The sequence below is a fragment of the Sminthopsis crassicaudata genome, chromosome 4, assembly GCF_048593235.1.
Source record: "Sminthopsis crassicaudata isolate SCR6 chromosome 4, ASM4859323v1, whole genome shotgun sequence".
NCBI classification, from domain to species: domain Eukaryota; kingdom Metazoa; phylum Chordata; class Mammalia; order Dasyuromorphia; family Dasyuridae; genus Sminthopsis; species Sminthopsis crassicaudata.
Genome location: NC_133620.1, coordinates 282,470,026 through 282,497,703, shown reverse-complemented (window position 1 = coordinate 282,497,703; position 27,678 = coordinate 282,470,026). Strand labels below are relative to the sequence as shown.

General features: G+C 35.0%; 1 protein-coding gene across 1 annotated transcript in view; it reads left to right on the top strand.

Annotated features, from left to right (window-relative positions):
* Positions 1-27,678, top strand: part of DNAH8 (dynein axonemal heavy chain 8) — a 408,086-nt gene that overhangs the window by 366,783 nt on the left and 13,625 nt on the right. The window contains exons 89-91 of the mRNA XM_074311023.1: positions 4,630-4,786; positions 17,168-17,320; positions 17,403-17,592. Of these exons, the coding sequence (XP_074167124.1) occupies positions 4,630-4,786; positions 17,168-17,320; positions 17,403-17,592 (500 nt within the window). The remainder of the gene's footprint in view (positions 1-4,629; positions 4,787-17,167; positions 17,321-17,402; positions 17,593-27,678) is intronic.

Sequence of the window (27,678 nt, the reverse complement as noted above, 5' to 3'; positions counted from 1 at the left end):
TTAAAATAAGTAAATTGTTTCCCAACTAATTGTGTACCTTGGAGATAGGAACCATAAAAATGTATACTTTATTCATGTTTTATTATCTAGATTTATAAGGTAAGTATTATGCAAATTCAAATGTTTTGATGCCAAAGACAGTTACTTATTTTCACTATTTAGTGTTTATGCATATCTTTTTACATTCTGTAAATTCATCAACTGCCTCATTATAACTTTTATATTCATTTCCTCCCAGGAAACATTTAAATGTGTACTTTCAGTGGCAACCAACATTCTATTTAGGATTAGATTTTTTTTTTTTTTATGTTCATTGATATTTCATGGACAAAGATATATCAAAACAAAGTTCTATTTAGTTTCCTCATTTGATACTAATAACTTATTAGATATTTAATTATCCATTTCATAAATAATTGTCCTGTTTCATCCAGCTTGCATTTTTCTTGTTTGTTACTGTATCTTTACTACTAATCTGGGACTGTATAAACTGCAGTACCCTGGATATGAACTCTCCCAGGTCAAAGTTCATCTACTTACTGCACCACCAAAAGAAATTTCTCCTTTATTAATAACTGTGATTGTATATTGATAGTCTAATTCAGGGGTTCTCAAAATACGGCCCACGGGCCAGATGCAGCCGCTTATGCTGCCTGCTGGGTTATGGCAAATGGGCTGAGGGGCGGAGACAGAGTGTGAGCTTTTGTTTTTACTATAGTCCGGCCTCCCACAGTCTGAGGGACAGTGAACTGGCCCCTATTTAAAAAGTTTGAGGACCACTGGTCAAGTCATCTCTGTAGTTGTGAAAGAAGGTATTAGGTGAATCCTCAATGGATACTTTGTGGGAATATATAACCAAGAATTATTTTGGGTAAGAAAACGTGCAAGAGTTAAAGTCTCCAGTGATGGAGGGAGTATTTAGACCAATAAGATATTCAATCCAGTGAAAATCAAAAGTAATTGAAGACCATGGTGCATGAGACCTCAGCATTCTACAATAGATGGGTCAATTCACCAATCATTTGCTGTTTTAAATATTGTGGAATATTTCAAAGTAGTTAACTCCCTTAGTCAGTTGCTCAGTATGTCTTTCCTGAGGATGTGTAATAACTTGGGAATATCCAAATTAAGATGTTGGTACATCCCTGGCATAGCTGAGAAAAATAGTCTTCTGAACAACAAATGTCCTCTTCGTCTTTGCAGTTCCTTCACACTAGCCATAACCAAACATAGACCAATGAGTTTATTCTCTCTTTCTTGGTTTCAGTCTCGGTCTCAATCTCAGTCTCTCTCTATCTCTGTCTTTCGGTCTGTCTGTCTCTCTCTCTTTCTTTTCTGCAAAGAAGGCCACAGCTAATGAAGCTATTCAAACTTTATTTATCAAATTGTATCTTCAAAGTGTCATGGTTCCATATCTTCCATTTCTGGAATGGGTGTGGCAGTCGTTTGGTCTTGGTGCCTTGGAAACCTAGCCTTGCAACTTCATCACAACTGCGTTTGAAAAACTTACATAGTACAGTCCAAGGGAGCATGTGATCCTATTGTCAGAGGCTTACATGCTGAACAGAGAGAAAAAAGACCAAAAAAACATACACTAAGTGATTGTTAAGTGCCTACTATATATACAACATGATGCTAGACAGTGAAAATACTCCCAAAAAACTATTAAGCTTGACTAAGAAGACAAAATTAATATGTGAAATAAAATAGTTAATTCTAACACATTAGAAATTTAGAGGCTGAAGTAGTTAGAAAAGATTTCATAGTAGAAAGGGCTTACTTAAGATTGGTTAGGATTTAGGTTTTAAATCATTGGAGGTTAATGGAGAACAACATAAACAAAAACCTAGGAGTGAAAATAAATGTGATCTTCAAGGAAGATAAACCAGATTGATAGGATTCCTAAGTAAGATTGGATAGCTAAATAGTGTTTAACTACATATAAAAAAATCAATCCAGGAAAAGGAGGCCATGTGGCAGTTAATATTGTCTATAGATTTAATTTGCATTAAAACAAATGCATTTTGCTTATATAAAGGCAGCAAAATTATCATCTTTCAGTAATGTAAATTGAGCATCCTCATGAGGAAGATGTTTTTACAGTTACTTTGCTCAGTGAACAAATAAAGAGGCATTGTTAAATAGCAGCAAGAGAAAAGGACTAGGAATTAGAATACCTTGAGTTGAGTACCATTTTTCCCTTAAATTGTAGATACACTTTGTAGTAACTTTGTGGATATTGATTGAGTCATTCTCTGGAGCTTGGTTTCTTCATTTGTCAAAAGAGGTCAGATTAGGTAATCTCCATGGTTCCTACCAGCTCTAAAAATGTCTATACAATTGATAGATCATCAACTAATTCTATCTTCCAAACTTAAAGATCATATATGACAATATTATAATTCTACAAATAATCTAAGAGGCATTAGGGGATAGTAGGTAGAAGAGTCAACTATAAGATTTAAGTAAAATCTCTAAGACAAAATGGCTGCATGAGCCTGGCCAAGTCACTGAAACACAAAATACCCTCAATTTGAAGAACAGTTGTTAATCTGCACAGGTAGGACCTCCACACACATATGAAATCATAGGTCTGAGTTTCAAAAACAACAGTAAAGGAAAAATGAGTTATAAAAGGATATAAATAAAAACATAGCCAGGAAAGTAGAGATTCTTTTAGTTTATGGAAATCAGTAACATTATAGTTAAACCATTTATATTTGTCTTTTAATTTAACTTTTCCTTCATATTAATAAAAGAACATTTTCAAACATTTTGTCTTAGCTCTGGTTATGAAACATGTTTTAAAGGAAGATATTAAGAACTTGAAAATTGAGTATTATCAGAAAGACTTCCTAATGTGAATGCTATTAAAATGTCAAACAGTATTTTTGTAGATGTCAATAAGAATACAGAGGTTAGAGTAAAATTCCAAATGACTCCGTTTTTAAAGAAAAGTTGGCTGATCCTTTGAAAAGAGTAATGTCAAAAGTCTTCTAAAACAAAGCATTCTTTGAATATTGAAATAGAGCACTAAAGAAGAATCACATTTCTGTTCTTACAAAAAATCTGCTATAGAGGCAATAGGGAAAGAGGGAAATTGCAGAATAATCCAGTTTGGTTGGAACATAGTATCTGTGAATGAGAGTGGTACTAGTTAAGGCTGGAAAAGTATACCAAGTGAAAATAGAATGCTAGGATCGGGAGATGATACTTTATTTGGAAGGAAATAGAGAATCATGGAAGAAATTTGAATAGAGAAATTATGTGATCAGAGGATTAATCTACTGAGTTATAGATCTATGATATGATATATAATGCTTTAAGGAATTTTTCTATTCCTAGAAGTAGTAAGATCAAATAGGAAACTGTAATATTCTCTCTAAAATGTAATGTTCTCTGGGAGCAGGTTCCTTGGGGGTGCTTCTGGAGTCAGCCTTTGTTTCAGTTCAGTAATCACCAGTGCAGCCAGAGATTAAAGTCCAAATCCTTTATTGTCTCCTTCAAAGTCTTGTCTCCTTCACTTGGGACTCGGCTAGTTTTCTGGAGGCCTTCCAGATCTTGGTTTCAGTGGAGAAGCGAAGGAGGACAGCCTGCCACCACTTTTCTGGTCTTCCCTTCTTCTCCCAGACTTCCAAGGGTTTCTGTTTCAGCCTCTAGCCACAACAAAGGATGAAGATGGAATGAATCTGTCTCAGCTTCTAGTGTGCTTGTCCTTCTGGCCCTGAGAGCTTCTTGCTTATATGCCCCACACTGAGTACAAACCAATCATTTTATCACTAGGAAACCATTATTTGTTGTAGGATTAAATCAATGCTAAAGTAGATTTAACCATTGTCTCCCCAATTCCACTTAGTGCCTTGTTTCAAGTTCTGGCCCATAACATCTCCTTGTAGGATTAAATCAATCATACTGAACCATGCTAAATTAGATAATTATTGTCTCTATCAACTCCACTGATTTAGTACCTTGTAAGAATCCTTTGTTTCAAGTTCAGAGTTCTGGTCCATAACAGGGAGCAGTTAAAACAATTAGATGAGAAGAGATAGAGGCCTAAAGGTTTACTGTTGTGACTTGTGGGAATGAGTATTGCAGGACTAATTATAAAGATTCTGAAGATAAGATCAACTGAGAATGGGAGGCCATTAAGTACCATCATGTAGGAAGTGATGCTAGAACTGAATCTTGAAGGAAAGTGGAGATTACAAGATATGAGGGTAAAGTGAGAAAAATTCCACTGGGGAATGATAGGCAGGGCAAAGTAAGGCAAATAGGAAAGGAAACACTCTAGGTGATGAACAAGAAGATTAATATGGTAAGACTATAATGGATGTGGAAGGGAGTAATGTGGTCTGAAGAGGTAGGCTATAACCAAGTTATAAAGGCTATCAGAAATGGGATTTTATTCCAGGTCTAGTACCTCTTTATCCATTATGTTACCCTGGCTCTCCACTTGATCTATGGAGATATTCTAATCTCTGTGATTCTGTGAAAAAGCCTTATATGCTTTTTTCCCCCTTTGTAGTTCTAACAGTTACATATTTAATCTTTAATAATAATCATTTCTAGATGTTTCCTATCTCCACCCCCTGCCTTGCCATATTCTTAAGGATTTAATATTCTTGTCAGATATCAAAGCAACACTGCTTCTGCTGTTCTGGAAACTATTACCAACATTCAACCAAAAGAAAGTGGAGGAGGAGCAGGTGAAACTCGGGAAGCTATAGTTTACAGACTAGCTGAAGATATGCTCAGCAAATTACCTCCTGATTATATACCCCATGAGGTAAGAAGTGGTATTCTTTAATTCTGTATTTCTCTGGTGCATATGTGTGTCTCTTACTTTCATGCCCAAGATATTTATCTGTATGTCTTCTGTTTCCAGCACCAACATGTTTCAGTTCAATACAATGCAACATTTATTAAGCACCAATTATGTGCAAGACATTAGCAATACAGAAATGAAATCATGTAGCCTTTTCCCTAATGAGTGAGGAAGAAATATAACAGGTGGACCAAAAAGTATGATTAAAAATTATGATAAAAAAGAATATATTAAGAACAAAGAGTATAAAGGTAAAATATTGAAAGAAATTTAGATGGGAAGGGAGATATGCTAATAATACATTGTTACCAAACCATATCTATTTGTATAACTGAATATTTGGGAATTATACACGAAAAAAACATTAAACTGTCCATATCTTTTGACTCAGTGATCTCACTAACTTGGCATTTATCCAAAGAAAGCCAAAGACAGAAATACAAGTTCATTATATGCCAAAATATTCACATCAGCAAACTTTATGATAACAAAGAAAGGAAACAAAAGAGAGTGCTTGTGGAATGGGGAATAGATTAAAAAAACTATGGTAGATAATTGTGTTGAAATATTATCACTCAGTAAGAAATTATGACTATGAGGAATTAAGAGAAATAAGACCTGTATAAATTGATATAAAGCAAAATAAGTAGAAAAACAGAATATATAATGATCACCAAAAGAAATCTTTAATTCTGAATAATTGAAAATAAGGGGACTAAAGAATTCCAATCACGGAATGTAATTCCTTCCTACTATGATAGAATATAATTGTTTTTCTGCGTTACCAAGGAAGATTCAATCTGAAGAAGGGATGATTCCCAGAAATGATTTTCATATAAAGAAAAAAAAATCTAATATACATACATGCATATATATATAGACATATGTTTATATCATATATCTATATCTATATGAAGAAGGAATGTAAAAAGCAAATGTAGAAGAGACTTTTACTTGAGAGAAGTCATTTTCAAGGAAGAAATTATGGAAGAGACAGTTTCTGAGATGTTATTTCAAGGAAGGGAGATAACTTCAAAATAAAGAAAAATAAGACTTGAAAAGGATAATTTCAAGCAAAAGGAATATGAACAAAGGTGGAGATGGGAAAAGGCAGGGACAGAGTGGGCCAGTTGGTCTCGAAAATCCTATGCATGGGACTCCCAATAGTCTCAGCTATTTGGGGGGGGGTCTTAAAAGTTAAAGGTTAAAAAGCTTTGAAAACTTAAAGCTGCTCTATGACTGTGGAGACACTCTTTAAAAAAAAAAATAGGAGATAAGACTGACAGGTAGTTTGGAACCATTTTGGTTTGGGTTTTGAATGTTCAGAGATTTAAATTTTATTTGATAAGCAATGTAGAATCACTGAAGGTTTGGGAATAAAGGAATGGTATGGTTATAACAGTATTACTAGAAAGATTATTCCTGGGGTGGGGAGGGGAAAAAAGAACTTAAAATAACTTTCTGTGTCCTATTTCCACCTTCCTTCAAATATTTTCCTATTTTCTTTTTGTGCTTCCTTTCCCTCCTCACTTTTTACTCTTCTATCTCACATACATACCCTGTGAAACTATTATTACCTCAGCCTAGCTTAACTAGAATCAGTCAATCAACAGTCATTTATTATTTGTTGTTGTTATTGTTGCAAAGGAAGAATTGTATTTGAAAGGTAAAAATAATCTGGGAAGAAAAAAAACAATAATAATGCTCACAGTTTACACTCTTTTCCCAGTGTTCCTTTTCTGGATGTAGCTTATTCTGTCCATCATTGATCAATTGAAATTTGATTAGCTCTTCCCTATGTTGAAGATATCCACTTTCATCATCCTGTATGAGGATGTATTCTAAAGATGATCATTTTTAATTCTCTTCTCTGTGAAGGTAGAGGCAGGCCGCTGTTGACAGATGTCCTCCATCATCATTGAAAGTGGGAAGGGTAGGGATTGAGCCCTTGTAGAGGGCTGGAACTCTGAAGGTAGACTCAGTATAGTTGATGAGATAATAATTCTTTAGCTATTGATGTATTCACTCTAGTCAAATACATATACTTAAGGTAATACAGTGATATAATGGCTCTCCTGACAAGTATGCTCAAGTGTAGTCAGGGCATGCTTTGTGTGAGATAGTGATGTAATTGGACTGGAGTATTTAAAGGAGTCACAGCCACATGCTCTCAGCCACAGCTCTCTCACCAGCACCTCTAAGCCACAGAGAAGACATCAGGCTCCAGGCTCCAAACTCCATTTTGGACCAACCACATGACGACTCTCCTGCCTCCTTCACTTGTACACTTAAAGACCAAGGACTTGAGCTGGTCCCGAGGCCCTCCAGAGAGCTAGCCTAGATGTTACAAGCCTGACCCCTTTCAGAGAATAAGAAAAGAGATTTCTGAGATATAAAGTCCTTTCACCTATTATTTGTTGCAGTTGTACTTGCTACTAACAGCACGGTTAGCCTTTTTTTCACCATCAACAGTCCAAGTGGGTTGGGACTACTGCCATTGAAGAGAAAAGGCATTAATATCATCAACAATAAATCCTGCTGTCCTACTTCAGAGTAGAACTCCTCTCTGGAGAGTGACAGAGGAGAGAAATATGCTTCCAGGTGATAGAAGCCTCCTTCACTATATACATCTTTCTGGTACCCATTACATTTGAAGGAGTCCTTGATCTTAGTGGAGGAGTGAAGGAGGCTGGAGGACCACCTGGCTAGTCAAAGATGGAGGCTGGAATCTGGAATCTTCTCTTGTGTCTGTGGCTAAAAGCTGTGGCTGAGAGAGTCCTCTGTGTCCCTCCCTCAGCCCTTAAATACTTCAGTACTATTATATCATTACACCATACTGAGAATGTGCCAGTTGTAGAGCATGGCATCATTACATCAATTAAGTATCACACTAAGTATGTACTTGAGCTAGAAAATCATTATCTCATCAATCATACTGAGTCTTAAGTATACCTTTTCAAAGTTCTAGCCCTCTACACTGATGGGGGAAGACAATATTTTATAGGAAGCTAGAAAATGGAATGGGGCATAAGAGGAAAATGAACATACCTGGTATAGGAGCATTGTTGAAAAAGTGAGAATTAGGAGTGCAGTCCAGAGAGGCATGCAAGCATATTACTGGCAAAGAATCCTCCCAACAAAAGGGAAGGAAGGAAGAGGCCATAAGGATAATTCTAGTAAAATCCAGGTGTGGAGTGATCTTCCTTCCAGATTGAAAGTGGTTTCTGGAGCATTATAGAGAAAAGAAAGTCTAGATAAAGAGTCAGGAGTGCCCCCCAGTAAGGACCTTGGTCCAGATTCTGATTGCTATTATCAGCTGGTCTTTTAAGTCATTTTCCTTTCTCTAACTTCGGTTCATCTGCCTTTCTACCCTAATCTCAATCTTCATCAAAATTCATGTTGAAATCCTATGGTACACTTTGACTTGCAAGTTTATCAAACTCCTCAACTCCCATGATCTATATCTCTATTCAACCTTAGCTGCCAAGGGGTTAGTCATATCAGACGATTTGTAATATTTCTATCATTTTTATTCCTAAAATCCTCCTCTCTGAACATAGTCTCTTGTTTTTCCATCCATTCCTCTGCCTCATGCCTCCTAAATCCTTTCATCATCTTTCCTGTGGACTCTAGTTCCTTCATGACCTCTTGTTCTTCCAGTCCATCATGTCTATACTGGTTTTGTTTCTTTCACAAATTTAACTCTATAGATATCTAATTCAGCTATATATTGAAGAGGAAAAAGCAATATAGAGGCATAAAGAAATGTTGCCACATTGTGGTCTTTGTTTGGAGATAAAAAGAGCTCCATAATGGCATTGCTATGGTATTGTAGGAGGAGTAGACAACAGTATTTGGAGTAACAGGAATATTTGGGCACCAGTTATGGAGGCAGGGATATTCTGGAATCAGATAACTCCAGTGATGACCATATGCAGCAGCCACTGAAGGTGGCTGACAGGCCTCTAGGAAAGAAATCAGCATGAAGCAGTGGAAAGAGCATTGGTTATGGAGTCAGAGCACTTGGATTCACCATCCCATTTCTTACATTTACTCTCTATCTGACCTTGGACAGATCATTTAGAGTCTCTTAGTCTTGATTTCCCTATCTATAAAAAGAAAAATAGAAGCTTCTTAGATAGATGCCTCTAAATTCTCTCTAAATCTATTATTCTGTGATTCCCCTGGAATTCTACAAATGGTTTGAATTTTCTGGGGATGGTGACTGGTCTTGATGGTGGATTTGAGGATATAAAAAATGATAGCAGGAAGTTTGGCTATAACTATTTTCTAGTACATTTATTAAGAGGTGCTGTGAGTCTGTATCCTTTTTCTAATATTCTATTTATGTGTTTATTGTTAGCCTTTTGTTTAGAGGAATAGATTGAATTTATCACTAGGGAAGAATTAAAATGAAATAAATGCTGATATTTCCCAGAAAGACTCTGAGTGGAGGGAAACCAAATAGAAGACAGAATGGTATATTAGATAGAGAACTAGACTTGAAGTCAGACTTGCTTCTCATCCTGCTTCAGGCACTGATTCTGTTTTCTTGAATTCTCTCTATCTCAGTTTTGTCATCTGTAAAGTGAGGATAATAACAGTGCCTACCTCACAGAATTATGTTGAGTATCAAATGAGATAACATACTTTGCAAATCTTAAAGTACTAAATAAACATGAAATATATTATTAAGTAGCTGAGCAACCCAGAAGATGGAATCTGGATCTATCTGTATAGGTATTTTAATAATATGCAGTAAAAACAGCAATAACGGTTTTGCTTTTCTCTTTGTATTCTCAGCACTTATCGTGGTGTCTTGCAAAGATAATTAATAAATGTTTGTTAAACCTAATTAAATTTAGGGAAGAATTGATAAATGTTTTGCTTTCTCCTTTCCTCCAGCTACTGTGGAGAACCAGGATGGCCTTTAGACAGTATGCTCAGATTCACTTTGTTTATGAGTGACTGAGGAACCACACACCATTGTGAGTTCTGGGTGTCTCATTAAGATTATCACTTACAAACTGGAAAACATCCTTTGGAAGGTATCTAGGGTTGTGGGGAAACTAGACACCATGGCACCCAAGGATTATTTGAAGGAATTGGGATGATGAGAAGAGAGGATCTAGTATTGTAAGATAGCCTCTTCAAGTATCTAGATAATTAAAAAGTGAAAGATGGAACAGATTTGTGTGTTTAATCACATATATATATATATATGTATATCATCTGACAATTATAAATGCTGGCCAGAAACTGGAAATTGAATGGATGCCCATCAATTGGAGAATGACTGAATAAATTATGGTATATGAATATTATGGAATATTATTGTTCTGTCCAACATGATGATTTCAGAGAGGCCTGGAGAGACTTCCATGAACTGATCTAAGTGAAATGAGCAGAACCTGAAGATCATTATACACAGCAATTAACAAGACTATACAATGATCAATTCTGATGGACGTGGCTTTCTTTAGCAATGAGATGAGTCAAACCAATTCCAATTGTTCAATGATAAAGGAACATCTACACCCAAAGAGAGGGGCTGTGTGGAACACAACATAGAATTCTCACTCTTTCTGTTGTTGTTTGTTTGCATTTTGTTTTCTTTCTCAGGTTTTTTTTTCCTTCTTTACCTGATTTTTCTTGTTCAGCAAGATAACTGTATAAATATGTATATATAGATATTGGATTTAACATATATTTTAACATGTATTGGACTACCTGCCATCTAGGAGAAGGAATGGGAGCAAGGGGGGAAAAATTTGGAACAGAAAGTTTTGCAAGGGTCAATAATGAAAAATTACTCATGCATATGTTTTGTAAATAAAAAGCTGTTTTACAGATGAGATAATAGCTGAAGAAATATGATATCCTCATGCCAAACTTAACTATTATTACAAAATTGTTTCTCAGAAAAAAAAAGTGAGACCAATGACCTGAAATTCCTGGGAGGTTCATTTTAAAAAAATATATTTATTTTATTCTGAACTTAATAAATAAAACAAGCATTTCCATAATAAAGTAGAATAGAAAAACAGAGAATTGCACCTGAACTTAAAGATCCATTATGTACAACTTGCTGTTTCCCTTCAAATATACAACAAAGTTATCATGTAACTTTTTTTCCCTTCTCTCCACCCAAAACTTTGAAATACCTACTGTTAGACATTGAGTGTGTATGTGTGTGTGTATATACATACATATATACACAATATTATATTTGTATATACATATGTATATTTCAATTCTTTTTTCTGGATGCCAACAGTATCTTTGTTCATAGGATCTTTCCAATTAATTTGGATATTTATAATAGAATGATTTAGTTGCACAAAGTTCTTCTTAAAATAATATAGCTGTTACTATATACAATTTTCTCTTGGTTCTACTCATTTCACTCATTATTTTGTGGTCTCTCCATGCTTTTTTAAAATCATTGACTTTAAAATCTTTGCCTAATTTGTGCCAGACTGTTTTCCAGGTTTTTTTTTTAATCAAATAATGAATACTTATCCCCAAAATTTAAGTCTTTATATTTGTCAAGCACTAAGTTGATAGATTCATTTGCTGCTATAGATTATGTATCTATTCTTTTCCACTGATCTACCTTTCTATTTCTTAACCAGTATCATGATTTTAATAATATAGTTTAATATAGTTTAAGATCTGTTACTATTAAACTTTCTGCCTTTACATTTTTTCCACTAATTTGTTTGATATTCTTGAACTTTTGTTCTTCCAAATGAATTTTTTATTTTTTCTAGCTCAGTAAAATAATTTTCTTGTAATTTAATTGGGATGGCAATGGATATTTAGATTGATTTTGATAAAATATTATTTTTATTAAATTGGCTTTACCTTCCCATGGACAATTAGTATTAATACATTTATTTAAATCTGATTTTATTTGTATACTGTATTTCTCATGATTTTAATCATATAAATCCTGGATTTGTTTGGTAGGTATATTCCCAGGTATTTTATACTGTCTGTAGAATTATTTTAAATGAGGTAATTCTAGCTGTCTCTTCCTGAAGGGTACTATTGGTGATATATAGGAATGCTGATAATTTATTTGGGTTTATTTTAATTCTGCTAAAATTGTTATTTGTTTTTAATTGAGTATTTAGGATTTTCCAAGTATATATATGCAAAGAGAGATAGTTTTATTTTTCATTTCCTATCCAGATTTCTCCTTTTCATTCTCTTATTGTTATTGTTAGAATTTTCAATACAATATTGAATAATATAGGTCTCAAAGGGCATCCTTACTTCACACCTAATCTTATAAGGAAGGCTTCTAGCTTATCCCCATTACAAATAATATTTGCTGATGGTTTTAGGCAAATGCTTATCAATTTAAGGAAAAGTGCATTTATGCCTGTACTTTTGAGTTTTTTAAATAGAAATGTGTTGTATTTTATTGGTTTTGCTGCATCCATTAAAAAATATGATTTTTTTTACTTTTATTATTGATATAAGCAATTATATTAATAGTCTTCCTTGTGTTAAACTATCCCTGTATTCCTGGTATGAATTCTCCTTGGTTATAATGTATAATCTTTATAATACATGTTGTAATCTTATAGCTGGTATTTTATTTAGTATTTTTGCATCCATATTCATTCATGAAATTGGTCTCTTTTCTTTGTTTTTACTCTTTCTGATTTAGGTATCATTATCACATTTGTCGCATAAAAGAAATTTAGTGGGACTTCTTCTTTGCCTATTATTCCAAATATTGGAATGTAGCAAATATTTTTTAAATGTACTTTTAGCAAATACAATACAATACAATAAATAAGCAAAACACAATAATTAAAACTCAAATCACAAGATAGACAATTACTACCTAATGTTGTCAAAAATTTCCTAGCTGAAACAACTAAAAATGAAACAGAATGAGTTTAAACTCAGGAAACTCAGGATTCATCAAATACAAATTGATGAAAATTTTTTTTCTAAATAATTTGCAACTGGTGTGTAATAGGCTAAATATAAGTGTGTCTAATTTGTTGGGTAAATCGCACAAATACCTTAAGCAGCCAATTTATGATAGGGATGGACTTGCAAACAGTTTAACTCCAAGGGAATGTATGTGTGTAAACAGATTAATTCCAAGGGAATGTGCTTTAGGTGTATTGTTTGTATCTTGTCAGGTGTATTGTTTGCAACCATGTTAAACATATTGCCAACTACATCAGATTGCTTCCTATCTTAGGAAAGAGGGAGGGAAGGGAAAGAGGGACAAAAATTTACAACTCAATATCTTTTTTAAAATGAATGTTGAAAATTATCTTTACCTGTAATTGGAAAAAAATACAATTTACAAAAAAAAAAAAAAAAAGCCTTTTGTTAGCTTTGTTCCTCCAAAATTTTATTGAGGCATTATTTTAAAGTTATTTAGAGGGGAATATTGAAAATATTCATCTGAAGTGAAGTAAGTAGAACCAAAAGAACATTGTATCATAGCAAAAAGATTTTGCGACTTTTCAACAATGAGGTGATTCAGACCAATTCTAATAGACTTGTGAAAGAGAGAGATATCTGCATCTAGAAAGAGAACTATGGTGACTGAATGTGGATCACAACATAGTATTTTTATTTTTGTTGTTGCTGTTGTTTGCTTTTTTTCTTTTTCATTTTTTTTCCTTTTGATCTGATTTTTCTTATGCAGCATGATAAATGTGGAAATAAATATGTTCAGAAGAATTGCACATGTTTAACCTATAGTAGATTATTTGCTGTCTAGGAGAGGAGGATGGGGAAAGGAAGAAAGAAAAATTTGGAACACCAGGTTTTTAAAGAGTGAATGCTGAAAATTATTTTTGCATATATTTTGAAAATAAAAATCTATTTTAAAAATAGAAAATATTCAGTTGGATTGCCTCATAACTGCCATCTTGGTTCCATTCCCATTCATAATCAGAATAGAAATATTCTTAACTTTTATATCCTATTACCCAATTCCTACCCAATAAACTCAAAAATCTTTAAATTTCCCAGCTGGAACAACTAAAAATGAAACAGAATGAGTTTAAACTCATTATATGGAAGTACAAATTGATGAAAAAATCTAAATGATTTGCAACTGATAGTAGGTTGAAGATGAATTCGAGACCAGGGTGTTGAGTAAATGTCTCAAATACTAAGTTATAAAAGTTAAGATTCTGGCCTAATTCTGGCTTAAAAACTTAAGGACAAGATTGTTTTCTGTAATTTTAGCAGAGCCATATATGTGAAATGGTTAATAATAACATTTAGCATTTATATATTGTAAGATGTATTAAGTACTTTACAAATGTTATCTTACTATCTTTTTCCTTTTAACATCACTGGGAGGTAGGTGCAATACTCCCTATTTTCAAAATGAGGAAACTGAGGATGAGCTGGACAAAGTGTCTTATCCACAGTCACATAGCTAATATGTGTCTGAGGTTGAATTATAATTCATATCTTCCAGATTCTAAGACCATCATTCTGTCTATTACTTTATCTAACTTCCTCCTAACCCTAGTTAAGAGGACTATTTTATTTGACTGGTTTTAATGATTTGTTCTGCTTTCCACAAGATATGTAGTTCAGACTATTCAGTCTCAATAAGATTTCTAGTTAAAATTTTATCAATGTTGCTTTTTGAATTTTTTGAAGGGAGAGTTTTGTGTTTCTCTTCCTTCTCAGTCACCTACTACTTTTAGTAACCTAGCTACAGTTAACTCATAGAAGTCTAGCATTGAGTGGGAAGCTTGGGCCCATAGGTTGTTAGACTTGAAAAGAACATTTATTCATTTATGTATTCATAAATTCTTTCTAAAAACATTAAGCTCCTAAATTGTACAGAATACTGTGAAAAGTAGTAGAAGAAATACAAAGGTTAGATAACATAGACTCTCTGCTCTCATGGACTCTAATCTAGTAAATGGTTGACAATAATATCATGGGGCAGCTAGGTCATGCAGTGGCTAGAGCACCAGCTTTGAATTCAGGAGGACCTGAGTTCAAATGTGATCTCAGACACTTAACACTTCCTAGCTGTGTGACCCTGGGCAAGTCACTTAACCCCAGCTTCAAGGTGGGGGGGTGGAAGATTTGGATTGACAATAACATCACAAAAATGCAAAATAATTCGTGTTGTAAGCCTTAAATACAGAATAGAGTTGCATGTCATATCTCATGCTATCACATTTAGAAGCATTTGGTTTATGGGACAAGAAAGAAAGAGCTTTTAGCATTGCTTTGAAGAGGACATTTGCATCTTCCTTGCTCCAAGGCCACCAATAGGCAGCATATTGAAGCAAAAAGAACAGAGCTATGTGTTAGAAAAGGGGAAGAGTCGGTTTCTTTTTGGCGGAGCAGTGCAGCTCTTCTCAGATGTGAGACACTTGAGTATACTAGAGAAAGAAAAGACCTCAGGGTCAAGAAGACCAAGATTCAAATCTTGCCTCTGACACACACTAATTGTTTGAGTCTGTATAAAATCATTTGCCTTTTAGCTCTCTAAGCAATTCTCTAGTACCACAAGTTTCCAACAGTTGTATCGGTAGAAGGAATATCTTTCCCAAGGTCTAAAGCAATGAAATTACAGGTTCAAACCTCCACCCACTCTCCTAGAAAATGCAGCCTTAGATACCTAGTACCTCAATGGCTTTCCTTCGGTGTTGGTGTTTATATTCATCTGTGCTGGGTCATCTCTTAAGTACCAGATTGTATTGCAATTTACCCTGGGCAGCATTGGAAGCCTGAGAAGGATGAACTGGAAGAGAAAAAGTAGAGGGGCAGCTAGATGGCACTGTGGAGAGAGTATGAAGCCAGATGGCTTCAGACAGTTAACCATTTAACACTGTTTGCCACCCCCCCCAAAAAAAAATAAAAGACCACAGAACACCAAAAAAAGTAGAGGGATGAGTATTTGTTAGGAGGTTCTTACATTCTACACAAGGAAGGACCTATATGAGGGTGCTGACAATGGAAATAAAAAGGAAGAGAAGCATTATGAGCATTTATAGAGTATTTCTGTGTGTCAGGCACTATGTGAAGTGTTTTTTTACAAATATTAGTTCATTTGTTCCTCACATCTCCAAGGAAAGCAAACAGAGGCTAGATGACTTTTCCAAGGATCCAAAGCTAGTAAATCTCTTGAAACTACATTTGAACTCAGCCTTTATGACCTCAGACCCAGCATTCTATCCACTGCACTCATAACTGCGTTGAAAATTATAGTCTGAATAAAATCAACAGTATTTCACAAATAATGAGTTTGGAAGAGAAAAGAGATGAAGATTGAAACAAACCCTAGATAACAAGGAGAATCACTAACAGAAATAGGAGTGTCAAAATGAGGAACACATTTGAGATAAAAAGATGCCCTATTTTGGACATAATCAGTTTGAGGTGTCAAGATAATTAGTCTATGAAAATATCATGTCAGGATTCAAACATTCTGTGTTGGAGATGAGAAGAAGAGACAGGTGAGATAAGCAGCTACACAAAGAGGGTTATTAAAACTTGTCTATTTCATATGTGAAGACACTGAGTCAAAGTGGCTTTCCCTTCCCTCTGTGTTCTACAACCCATTCCAAATCAAAGAAATAGGAACTATTTTCACTAGAATTGAGGCTTTAAATCTGAGTGACTCACTGGACTGGACTATTTTTTCAGGATTTCTTTAATAACAAAATTATTTCCATAGTCATTAAGCAGCAGAAAACTTATCTGTTAAATGTAAGGACATGGTGCCAAGTCAGGATTTTTATTTTAAAAAAAAAACTTTGTGTTGGATATATTCAGGACCACAGTCATTTATTAAATCTTTTCAATATTTGTATTTTAATGCTTATGTGCCCAGAGGTTTTTTTTATTAAAAGCCTTCAAAATTCAAAATCAAACTACCAAAAAGAACAAATAACAGGTACCTGATTTTTCCCCTCAAAGTCAATTTTAAAGCTGCATTCTATTAAGAATTGCTTTGTCACTCATTCTATAAAGATTTTATATATTTCACTTTTCTGTGAAATTTCTAATTATAACTCTATTAGGATTGTGAAAATAAGTAATCAGAATTGCATTCTTGGGAATATTACATGGAAAAAACTGATATTTAACAATTCAGTTACCATTTGAAAGGAAAAGTGCAATTTTTCATTTTCTCAAAGTACTTTCCAATGAATGGTTGAGTACAATCAGTAGGAAAGTGAATTCAAATATCTGCCTTCTAACAAGAGAATAGAGAATTAATTGTTATATTTGGTTCCATAACAGACATTGTGAAGATTTTGGCACATGAAGCAATTTTTTAAAAGTCAACTTCATAGAATTGTATGCTCTCTATTTTAGGTGAAAGCTCGCCTAATAAAGATGGGACATCTTAATTCTATGAACATATTCCTTAGACAAGAAATTGACAGGATGCAAAGAGTCATCACAAGGCTAAGACTAAGCCTGAGTGATTTAAAATTAGCCATTGAAGGGACTATCATCATGAGTGAGGTAAGTCCCTAAAAGTCCTAAAGAGTCATTGCCATTTTGTTAATTCATTTAATTCAATTTTTTTTAAATCATGACTTAACAGAATTTGAGAGATGCTCTTGATAACATGTATGATGCCCGTATCCCTGCATTATGGAAAAGAATATCTTGGGATTCTTCAACACTTGGGTTCTGGTTTACTGAACTTCTAGAAAGGAATTCTCAATTTTCTGTTTGGATATTTGAAGGAAGGCCAAATGTATTTTGGATGACTGGCTTCTTTAATCCCCAAGGTAAGTGCTCACAAGGAATACATGTATCTAAAAATATTTGTAACTTTCTAACAAGTATTTTATGTAGCATTGTTGATAAAAAAAAAAGTAGTTGTATGTACATATGTGAACATTCATCAAAATATCAAAGTGTATAGAAGTATGCACTTATGCATATTTTGTTACTATCTTCAGAAAGCCAAGGCATTTGATCTGCAAGGACAGGAAGGCAGTATCTGCCACCATTGGTCTTGTGAATAAGGAGCTCTTCTCTCTTTCTTAGGCTGTCTTCAGGCACATTTCTACAGTACTTGAAGGTTTACAAAGCACTTTATAAATACTGTCATTTCATTTTCACACCACCACCAGAAGGTGGGCACTATTTTTGTCTTTACTTTTAGAGAGATGAAGAAATTGAGGCAAATAGAGGTTGCCAAAGTTCACACAGCTAGCATCTGAGACTTGATTGAATTCAGATCATCCTGATTCTAGGTCCAGCACTCCATCCATTGCTCCTCTTAGTTGTCTGACAGGGAGAGAAGTCCCTCTGCAGAATGTTTACACTGGCTTATATAGACTTACAGAGAGAACAAAAGAGTTCATTTGTTGGCAAAACAGAGCAGCAAGGTACAATTCCAGGAGTGTGAGATTCATCAATTTCTCTTGATTCCTTCCACTGAAGGAGTCACATCATTCTTCCCTCTCCTGACTTTGACTTTAAATAACTTTGAACAATTCCCTGTTCCTGATAACTGCCCCGTTGCTAGGCTTAAAAACACTCGGCCAATCTAGTAGCCTTGTGTAGTGTTCCGACTAGCTTTCTGGAGGATCTCTAGATGAGCCTTGGTCTTAGGTGGAGAAGTGATGAAGGCAGGAGAGTCACCACAAGGCTGATCAAAGATGGAGTATGGAGTCTGTTTATTTCAAGCCCTCTCAGCCCTTAAATACCTTAGTACAATTACTTCACTACAGCACACTGAGCATGTGCTAACTGTAGAACCATTACATTGCCATATCATACTAAATATATTCCAACTAGAATGATTACATTATTACATTACACTAAGTATTTGTGAATTAGAAAACTATTATCTCATCAATCACACTGAGTAAACACCCCGCTGTAAGTATCCTTGCTTCAAGTATATCTTTCCCAGAGTTCCCTGCTATATGCAGTCCTCTACATCTTCCGTTTTCTTTTGTTTTAGAACACAGGTAGTCACACCCTCTCTTACTTCTCAGGAAGAAACATGGGCACCAAGGGGAATGGGGAGCCAAATCAGGTATCGTTAGTAGGTTTCCTCTGGGCTGAAGGATCTTAATTGAAACAGGTATACATAAATCCATCAACATGGGAGGTATTGCACAAGCACATAGTAGTATAACACAAGCTAATAGTGATGTAACAAACAACATGAATCAACATGAGGAATTATACATGTCCATAAGTCCTAGAAGGAGAATATATAAATAACAATCACACATACACCTCCTTCAGCAGCCAAGAGATAGTCCAAAACCAATCTATTTTCCATTACTTCATGTCTCAGGGAATCCAATGATTCCTGCAGATTTTGAAGTCCTGTAGCAGTCTCATTGACAATTTTTGATGTTCATGAGTCAATTGCCATACACATTGGGTTAACTGCCAAGCTCTTAAATTGATGGCATATGTTGTCAGAGATGGAACCATCTGATATTTCTTGGATCTTCTCCTTCATTTCAAGGGTCTTCTCCAGCTCTCTCAAATGGACAAGGTAAATACTGCTCTTTGGCACCCATCTGATTCCTTCTCCATTTGTAGAGATAAAAGCAAACCCTCTCCCCTAAGTAGTTAACCTATCTGTCCTTTCCATTCACCACTTTCTGGATCTCTCCACATTACCTGATGATTATCTAAAGATAATGGAGCTGTTCTCACTGGACACTGCCTTTCCAGTGGATTATAAAACCTGTCTGCTGGAGCCAATGCATCTTTATCAAAAATCAAAAAATTAATAGTATAAAGAACTAAATTTAGAAGTTCTCTAGGGTTATCTGTGGCTCCCGCTTTCTTTTGTTTTTGGAGGAGTATCTTAATATCTCTGTTTCTTCTCTCTACTATTGCCTGTACTTGAAAGGTATGCTAGTAGTGTGTAAAATTTTTTACTGTGCACAAAAGTGTGCAAAATGTTTAGAAGTACATGCAGGTCCATTATCTGTTTATATTGCTTATGGTACCCCCTGATTGCAAATGCTTGTATAAGAAATTAAGTGACCACTCAGGCATTCTCTTTTGTTGATGGTCTTGCAAAAGTAAATCCTGAAAAGGTGTCTACTACAACATGGATAAAAGAAAACGACCAAAAGATTTATAATGAGTCACATCCATTTGCCAAATTTCATTGGGTCTCAAACTACGAGAGTTCTTCCCTGGAGGGAGTGTAGGAGCATAGAAAGAGAGGCAAGCTGTACAAGTTTTTACTATGCTCCTGGATTCCTCTTTTGCTATCCCAAATTGCAAACATAAAATAATCTGATGATATTTAGAATGAGATCTTGGGCTGCCTGAAATAAAGGAGTATTGGCTAACATGGTTAGAAGCCTATCTGCCTTTGAATTTCTATTAAAAAATAGGACCTGGAAGTCCACTTTGAGAGTGGACAGGCTGGGTTACTGAAGTCCAAGGCCAAGGCCATCTTAGTGGCCACCTCCTAGAGAAGGTAACCTCTTTCGCCCTCCAGGGAAAGGGACTGGCTATCAAACAGATCCAAAGGCTATCTTGCTGGGGCCTCCAAATGAAGTGCCCAGAAGAGAGAAAATACAGGACAGCCAAAATAATGAAAATTTAAGAGTGTTTATTGCTAGCTAGTGACTGAACCCCACCAGAACAAGGGAATCAGTATCAAGCGATTTCAGAGACACATATGTATAGAAAGAGACATAAAATTTCCCTAATACATTTGTCAAACTAAAGGAATTTCATCCTAGACAGGAGGCAAAGATTATCACACTAAGGGTGCCATTCCCAGACAGGCAGTAAGACAGTATTTCTTTGTTTATCAAGTTGCAAGAACTTAGGGTTTTAGGGCAGCACATCTGGGGTGTAAAAATACCATCTATATTAGGGTGTGGAGATTTAGTAACAAGCTTCTAACTACAAAGTTTCAAGATTATGTTTTTCACGGTCCAGAGGGGTGTCCTTCCATTTCACCTTAATGCTTTCTCACTTGCTCTTGAAGTTCCTTAAAGAGCTGACATGTATTAGAGGTTACAAATTTTATTTGGGGATTTCTGGGCCAAGATGGCAGAGAGGAGGCATACAGCTTCTTGAGCTCTGCGTTTTCTCTCAGAATTTACTTCATGACAAGTCTCGGAATTAATGCTTGACCAGAAAAAAACCCACAAATAATTACCAACAAAAGACATCCTTGAAATTCGCCAGAAAAGGTCTGTGTTTGCTCGGGGGAGGGCATGAACAGATTGGGCACAGGCTGAGGAGAGGAGCGAGAGTGAGCCAGGCAGCTCACACTGCTCAGACCCAAGGGGGGAGGGGTGCGATCTCTTCCATTTCTGTGAAACGACCTTTAACCTAGTGTGGATATTCCATCTTGGCAGCAAGCCAGGAGCAGCAGAGAAGGTGTAAATACTGGAGGTAAAGAATAAAACCCCCAGAAAGCTAGTGTCTCTCGGGACCTGGCCAGCCCCACTCCCACCTGGAGTGACTCAGCGCATTCTTAGAGCCTCAGAGTGCAGACACAGTGCAGCCATCACTGTCCTGTTAGGGCCTCCTACTGTCTCCCACAGTCTGTAGAGGAAGTCCAGGAACACTATCCAGCCCCATCCCCTCCAGAAACAGACCAATTGTTTCTCTTGTCAATTTGTTTTCTTCAATTCTCGCTCTGACAAAATGAACAAAAAATTTAAAAGGTCTCTAACCCATTGACAGCTTCTGTATGGATAGAGAGCAGACTTCAAACCCTGAGGAGACTAAAAGCAGACTGTCTCCAGAGGAATCCCCTAAGGGGGATATGATCTCCTTCTCAATACACAAAACTCTCATAGAGGAAATCAAAAAAAAAAAAAAAATCAAGAGAGATAGAAGAGAAATGGGAAAAGGAAAGGGAAGCTTGGCAAGAGAGTCTGGAGAAGACATCCAGAGTGGATAAAGAGATCAAATTATTGAGAAATAAAATTAGTTAGTTGGAAAAAGAAAACAGCTCTCTAAAAAATAAAATTGATGAAATGGGAAAAAAATCCATTGAAGATAAAAACTCAATTGGCCAATTACAAAAAGATATAAAAAAAGTGAGTGAAGAAAATACATCATTGAAAATTAGAATCGAACAAGTAGAATTGAATGACTCAAGGAGAAACCAAGAAGTAGTCAAGCAAAACCAGAAAAACGAAACAATTGAAAAGAATGTCAAGTACCTTATTGGAAAGACAACAGACCTGGAAAACAGATCCAGGAGAGACAATTTGAGAATAATCGGACTCCCTGAAAAATGTGAGGAAAAAAAGAGCCTATACCCTATTTTCCAGGAAATTATCAAAGAGATCTGCCCAGACATTTTGGAAACAGAGGGTAAAATAGTCATTGAAAAAATTCATCAATCACCTACTGAAAGGGACGCTAAAATCAAAATGCCAAGAAATATACTGGCCAAGTTCAAGAACCATCAGACAAAGGAAAAAATATTGGAAGCTGTAGAAAAAAGCAATTCAGATATGGAGGAGCTACAATAAGGTTAACCCAGGATCTAGCAGCATCCACATTAAAGAAACAAAGGGCCTGGGATATGATACTCCGAAAAGGCTAAGGAACTTGGTATGTAGCCAAGAATAACTTACCCAGCAAAAATGAGCATCCTTTTCCAGGGAAGAAGATGGACATTTAACGAAATAAATGAATTCCATCTATTCTTGATGAAAAAAAGAGATCTACACAAAATGTTTGATCTTCAAATACAGAATTCAAGAGATTTCTAAAAAAGTAAAAAAGAAATCTTGAGAACTATATTTCTGCCATAAAGAGATGTAAAGAACAAATGTATAATTTGTCCTAGAAACTAGAGGTGGAAAGGAAATTATATCATAAAAAAGAGTAAAGTGGTGGTACTACATCTCATGAAGAGGCAAAGATAACCTATTAATATCTGAGAGAAAGAAAGGAGGGGGATGAACATAGCGTGTATCAATTGACATATTCGATTTATGGTGAAACTTCTTCCACTTCATTGAAAAGTGGGAGGGAAGGAGTAAGCTAAGGGGAAGGGAATACAAAAATTGTGAGGAAAAGGAGTAAAATAGGTGGAGGAACTTTAAGGTGGGGGAGGGATACTAAAAAGGGAGGGCTGTGAAAAACAAGTAGTGCTCACAAGTTTAATACTGGGGAGGAGGGGGGTAAGAGGGAAGGAAAGGAGAAAATCATAAGCAAGGATTAACAGGATGGCAAGAAATATATAATTAGTCATTCTAACCATAAATGTGAATGGGGTAAACTCCCCCATAAAGAGGAAGCTGTTAGCAGACTGGATTAAAAGCCAGAATCCCACTATATGTTGTTTACAGGAAACACACTTGAAATAGGGTGATACTTTCAGAATAAAAGTAAAAGGGTGGAGCAGAATCTACTATTCTTCAGGTGAAGCCAAAAAAGCAGGGGTAGCCATCCTCATCTCAGATCAAGCAAAAACAAAAATTGATCTAATTAAAAGAGATAAGGAAGGGCATTATATCTTGCTAAAGGGTAGCATAGATAATGAAGCAGTATCAATATTAAACATATGCACCAAGTGGTGCAGCATCTAAATTCTTAAAAGAGAAATTAAGAGAGCTACAAAAAGAAATAGACAGCAAAACTATAATAGTGGGAGATCTCAACCTTGCACTTTCAGAATTAGATAAACCACAAAATAAGAAAGAAGTCAAAGAAGTAAATAGAATACTAGAAAAGTTTGATGATAGATCTTTGGCGAAAGCTAAATGGAGACAGAGAGGCGTACACTTTCTTCTCAGCAGTTCATGGAACCTATACAAAAATTGATCATATACTAGGATATAAAAACCTCAAAGTCAAATGCAGTAAGGCAGAAATAGTAAATGCATCCTTTTCAGATCACAATGCAATGAAAATTACATTCAATAAAAAACTAGAGGAAAATAGACCAAAAACTAATTAGAAACTAAATAATCTCATACTAAAGAATGATTGGGTGAAACAGCAAATCATAGACATAATTAATAACTTTACCCAAGAAAATGACAATAATGAAGCATCATACCAAAATATGTGGGATACAGCTGAAGCAGGATTAAGGGGAAGTTTTATATCTCTAGAGGCCTACTTGCATAAAATAGAGAAAGAGAAGGTCAACGAATTGGGTTTACAACTAAAAATGCTAGAAAAGGAACAAATTAAAAACCCCCAGACAAACATGAAACTTGAAATTCTAAAAATAAAATGTGAGATTAATAAAATTTAAAGTAAAAAACTATTGAATTAATAAAAGTAAGAGTTGGTTCTATGAAAAAACCAACAAAATAGACAAATCCTTAGTAAATCTGATTAAAAAAACGAAAGAGGAAAATCAAATCGTTAGTCTTAAAATGAAAAGGGAGAACTCACCACTAATGAAGAGGAAATTAGAACAATAGTTAGGAGCTACTTTGCTCAACTTTATGCCAATAAATTCGATAACGTAAATGAAATGGAAGAATACCTTCAAAAATATACCTTGCCCAGATTAACAGAGGAAGAAGTAAATAGTCTAAATAGTCCCATTTCAGAAAAAAAATAGAACAAGCTATTAACCAACTCCCTAAGAAAAAATCCCCAGGACCAGATGGATTTACATGTGAATTCTACCAAACATTTAAAGAACAACTAACTCCAATGCTATATAAACTATTTGAAAAAATAGGGATTGAAGGAGTCCTACCAAATTCCTTTTATGACACAGACATGGTACTGATACCTAAACCAGGTAGGCTGAAAACAGAGAAAGAAAATTATAGACTAATCTCCCTAATGAATATTGATGCTAAAATCTTAAATAAGATATTAGAAAAAAGACTACAGAAAATCATTCCCAGGATAATACACTATGACCAAGTTGGATTTATACCAGAAATGCAGGGCTGGTTCAATATTAGGAAAACTATTAGCATAATCGACTATATCAATAACCAACTTAACAAAAACCATATGATCATCTCAATAGATGCAGAAAAAGCATTTGATAAAATCCAACATCAATTCCTACTAAAAACACTTGAGAGTATAGAAATAAATGGACTATTCCTTAAAATAATGAACATATATTTAAAACCGTCAGTAAATATCATATGTAATGGCAATAAACTGGAGCCTTTCCCAGTAAGGTCAGGAGTGAAACAACGTTGCCCACTATCACCATTACTATTCAATATTGTACTAGAAACGCTAGTCTTAGCAATACAGCCGAGAAAGAGATTCAAGGAATTAGAGTAAGTAATGAGGAAATCAAACGATCACTTTTTGCAGATGACATCATGGTATACTTAGAGAACCCCAAAGACTCTGCTAAAAAGCTATTAGAAATGATTCAGAACTTTAGCAAAGTTGCAGGATACAAAATAAATCCACATAAATCCTCAGCATTTTTATACATTACCAACACAATCCAACAGCAAGAGATACAAAGAGAAATTCCATTCAAAATAATGGTCGATAATATAAAATATTTGGGAATATATCTACCAAAGAAAAGTCAGGAATTATATGAGCAAAATTACAAAACACTTGCCACAAAAATAAAGTCAGATTTAAATAATTGGAAAGGCTCTTGGATAGGCCGAGGGAATATAATAAACATGACAATACTCCCTAAACTAATCTATTTATTTAGTGCTATACCAATCAGACTCCCAAGAAACTATTTTAATGACCTAGAAAAAATAACAACAAAATTCATATGGAAGAACAAAAGGTCAAGAATTTCAAGGGAAGTAATAAAAAAAAAAATCAAATGAAGGTACCTGATCTAGAACTATATTATAAAGCAGCAGTCACCAAAACCATTTGGTATTGGTTAAGAAATAGACTTGTTGATCAGTGGAATAGGTTAGGTTCACAGGGCAAGATTGTGAATAAAAATAGCAATCCAGTGTTTGACAAACCAAAAAATCCCAACTTTTGGGATAAGAATTCATTATTTGACAAAAACTGCTGGGAAAACTGGAAATTAGTATGGCAGAAACTAGGCTTAGTTTCTTAACACTTACTTAACACCACATACTAAGATAAGATCAAAATGGGTCCAAGTTTACTTCTCAGACTTGTGGAGGAAGAAGGAATTTGTGACCAAAGTAGAACTAGAGATCATTATTGATCACAAAATAGAAGATTTTGATTACATCAAATTAAAAGGCTTTTGTACAAACAATACTAATGCAAACAAGATTAGAAGGGAAGTAACAAATTGGGAAAACATTTTTACAGTTAAAGGTTCTGATAAAAGCCTCATCTCCAAAATATACAGAGAATTGACTGTAATTTATAAGAAATCAACCCATTCTCTAATGGATAAATGGTCAAAGGATATGAACAGACAATTTTCAGATGATGAAATTGAAACTATTTCCACTCATATGAAAGAGTGTTCCAAATCACTACTGATCAGAGAAATGCAAATTAAGACAACTCTGAGATACCACAACACTCCTGTCAGATTGGCTAAGATGATGAATGTTGGAGGGGATGTGGGAAAACTGCAACACTGAAGCATTGTTGGTGGAGTTGTGAACAGATCCAGCCATTCTGGAGAGCAATTTGGAATTATGCCCAAAAAGTTATCAAACTGTGCATACCCTTTGATCCAGCAGTGCTACTACTGGGCTTATATCTTAAGGAAATACTACAGAAGGAAAAGGGATCTGTATGTGCCAAAATGTTTGTGGCAGCCCTTTTTGTAGTGGCTAGAAACTGGAAAATGAATGGATGCCCATCAATTAGAAAATGGTTGGGTAAACTATGGTATATGAATGTTAGGGAATATTATTGTTCTGTAAGAAATGACCAACAGGAGGAATACAGAGAGGCTTGGAGAGACTTATATCAACTGATGCTGAGTGAAATGAGCAGAACTAGGAGATCATTATACACTTCAACAATGATACTGTATGAAGATGTATTCTGATGGAAGTGGATATCTTCAACATAGAGAAGAGCTAATCCAATTCCAATTGATCAATGATGGACAGAATCAGCTACATCTAGAAAAGGAACACTGGGAAATGAGTATAAACTGTTAGCATTTTTTGTTTTTCTCCCAATGTCATTTTTATCTTTCAAATCCAATTCTTCCTTTGCAACAACAACAAAATTCCATTCTGCACATATATATTGTACTTAGGATATACTATAATATATTTAATATGTATGGGAATGCCTGCCATCTACGGGAGGGAGTGTAGGGAAGGAGGGGAAAAATTAGGAACAGAAGGGAGTACAAGGGATAATGTTGTAAAAATTACTTATGCATATGTACTGTCAAAAATGTTATAATTATAAAATTAATAAAAATAAATAAATAATAAATAAATAAATTTTTATTTGGGTTGTAGGTTGCAATTCTGTGTGCCACACCTACTTAATAGGCTGAATCAGATGTTATATTTACATCTCCTGGATAATAAGAGCTAGCATGATTACATACAATTCATTCTGCTGAGTGAACTGAAAAGTTCTGACTACTCCCTTTATAGTTAAGTCATAAGAGTATACAGCACAAATGTTATGTTTAGATGCATCTATAAAGTTAGTTGGTCCTTTAAGAGGAACCTTAAAAACATTTTCTCCAAAAATCCATCACCAATTATGTAATAACCGGGTTATCTTTAATGGAGACCCATGTGTAAAATTTGGAGTTGTGGCCAATAAAATTTGCTACTCTGCGATGATTTCACAACATACGTTAACTTGTGCATTGGTATAAAAGTATATATCTTGTCAGGTCTTATCCCAGATAATTGTACTGCTCACTTAATGGCCTTTAATAAAATTCTAGCCACAAGCACTGGGTAAGAAGTAAGTTTTTGATCTGGTTGTGCTGGGAGGTTCACCCACTCTATCACACTGTGTCC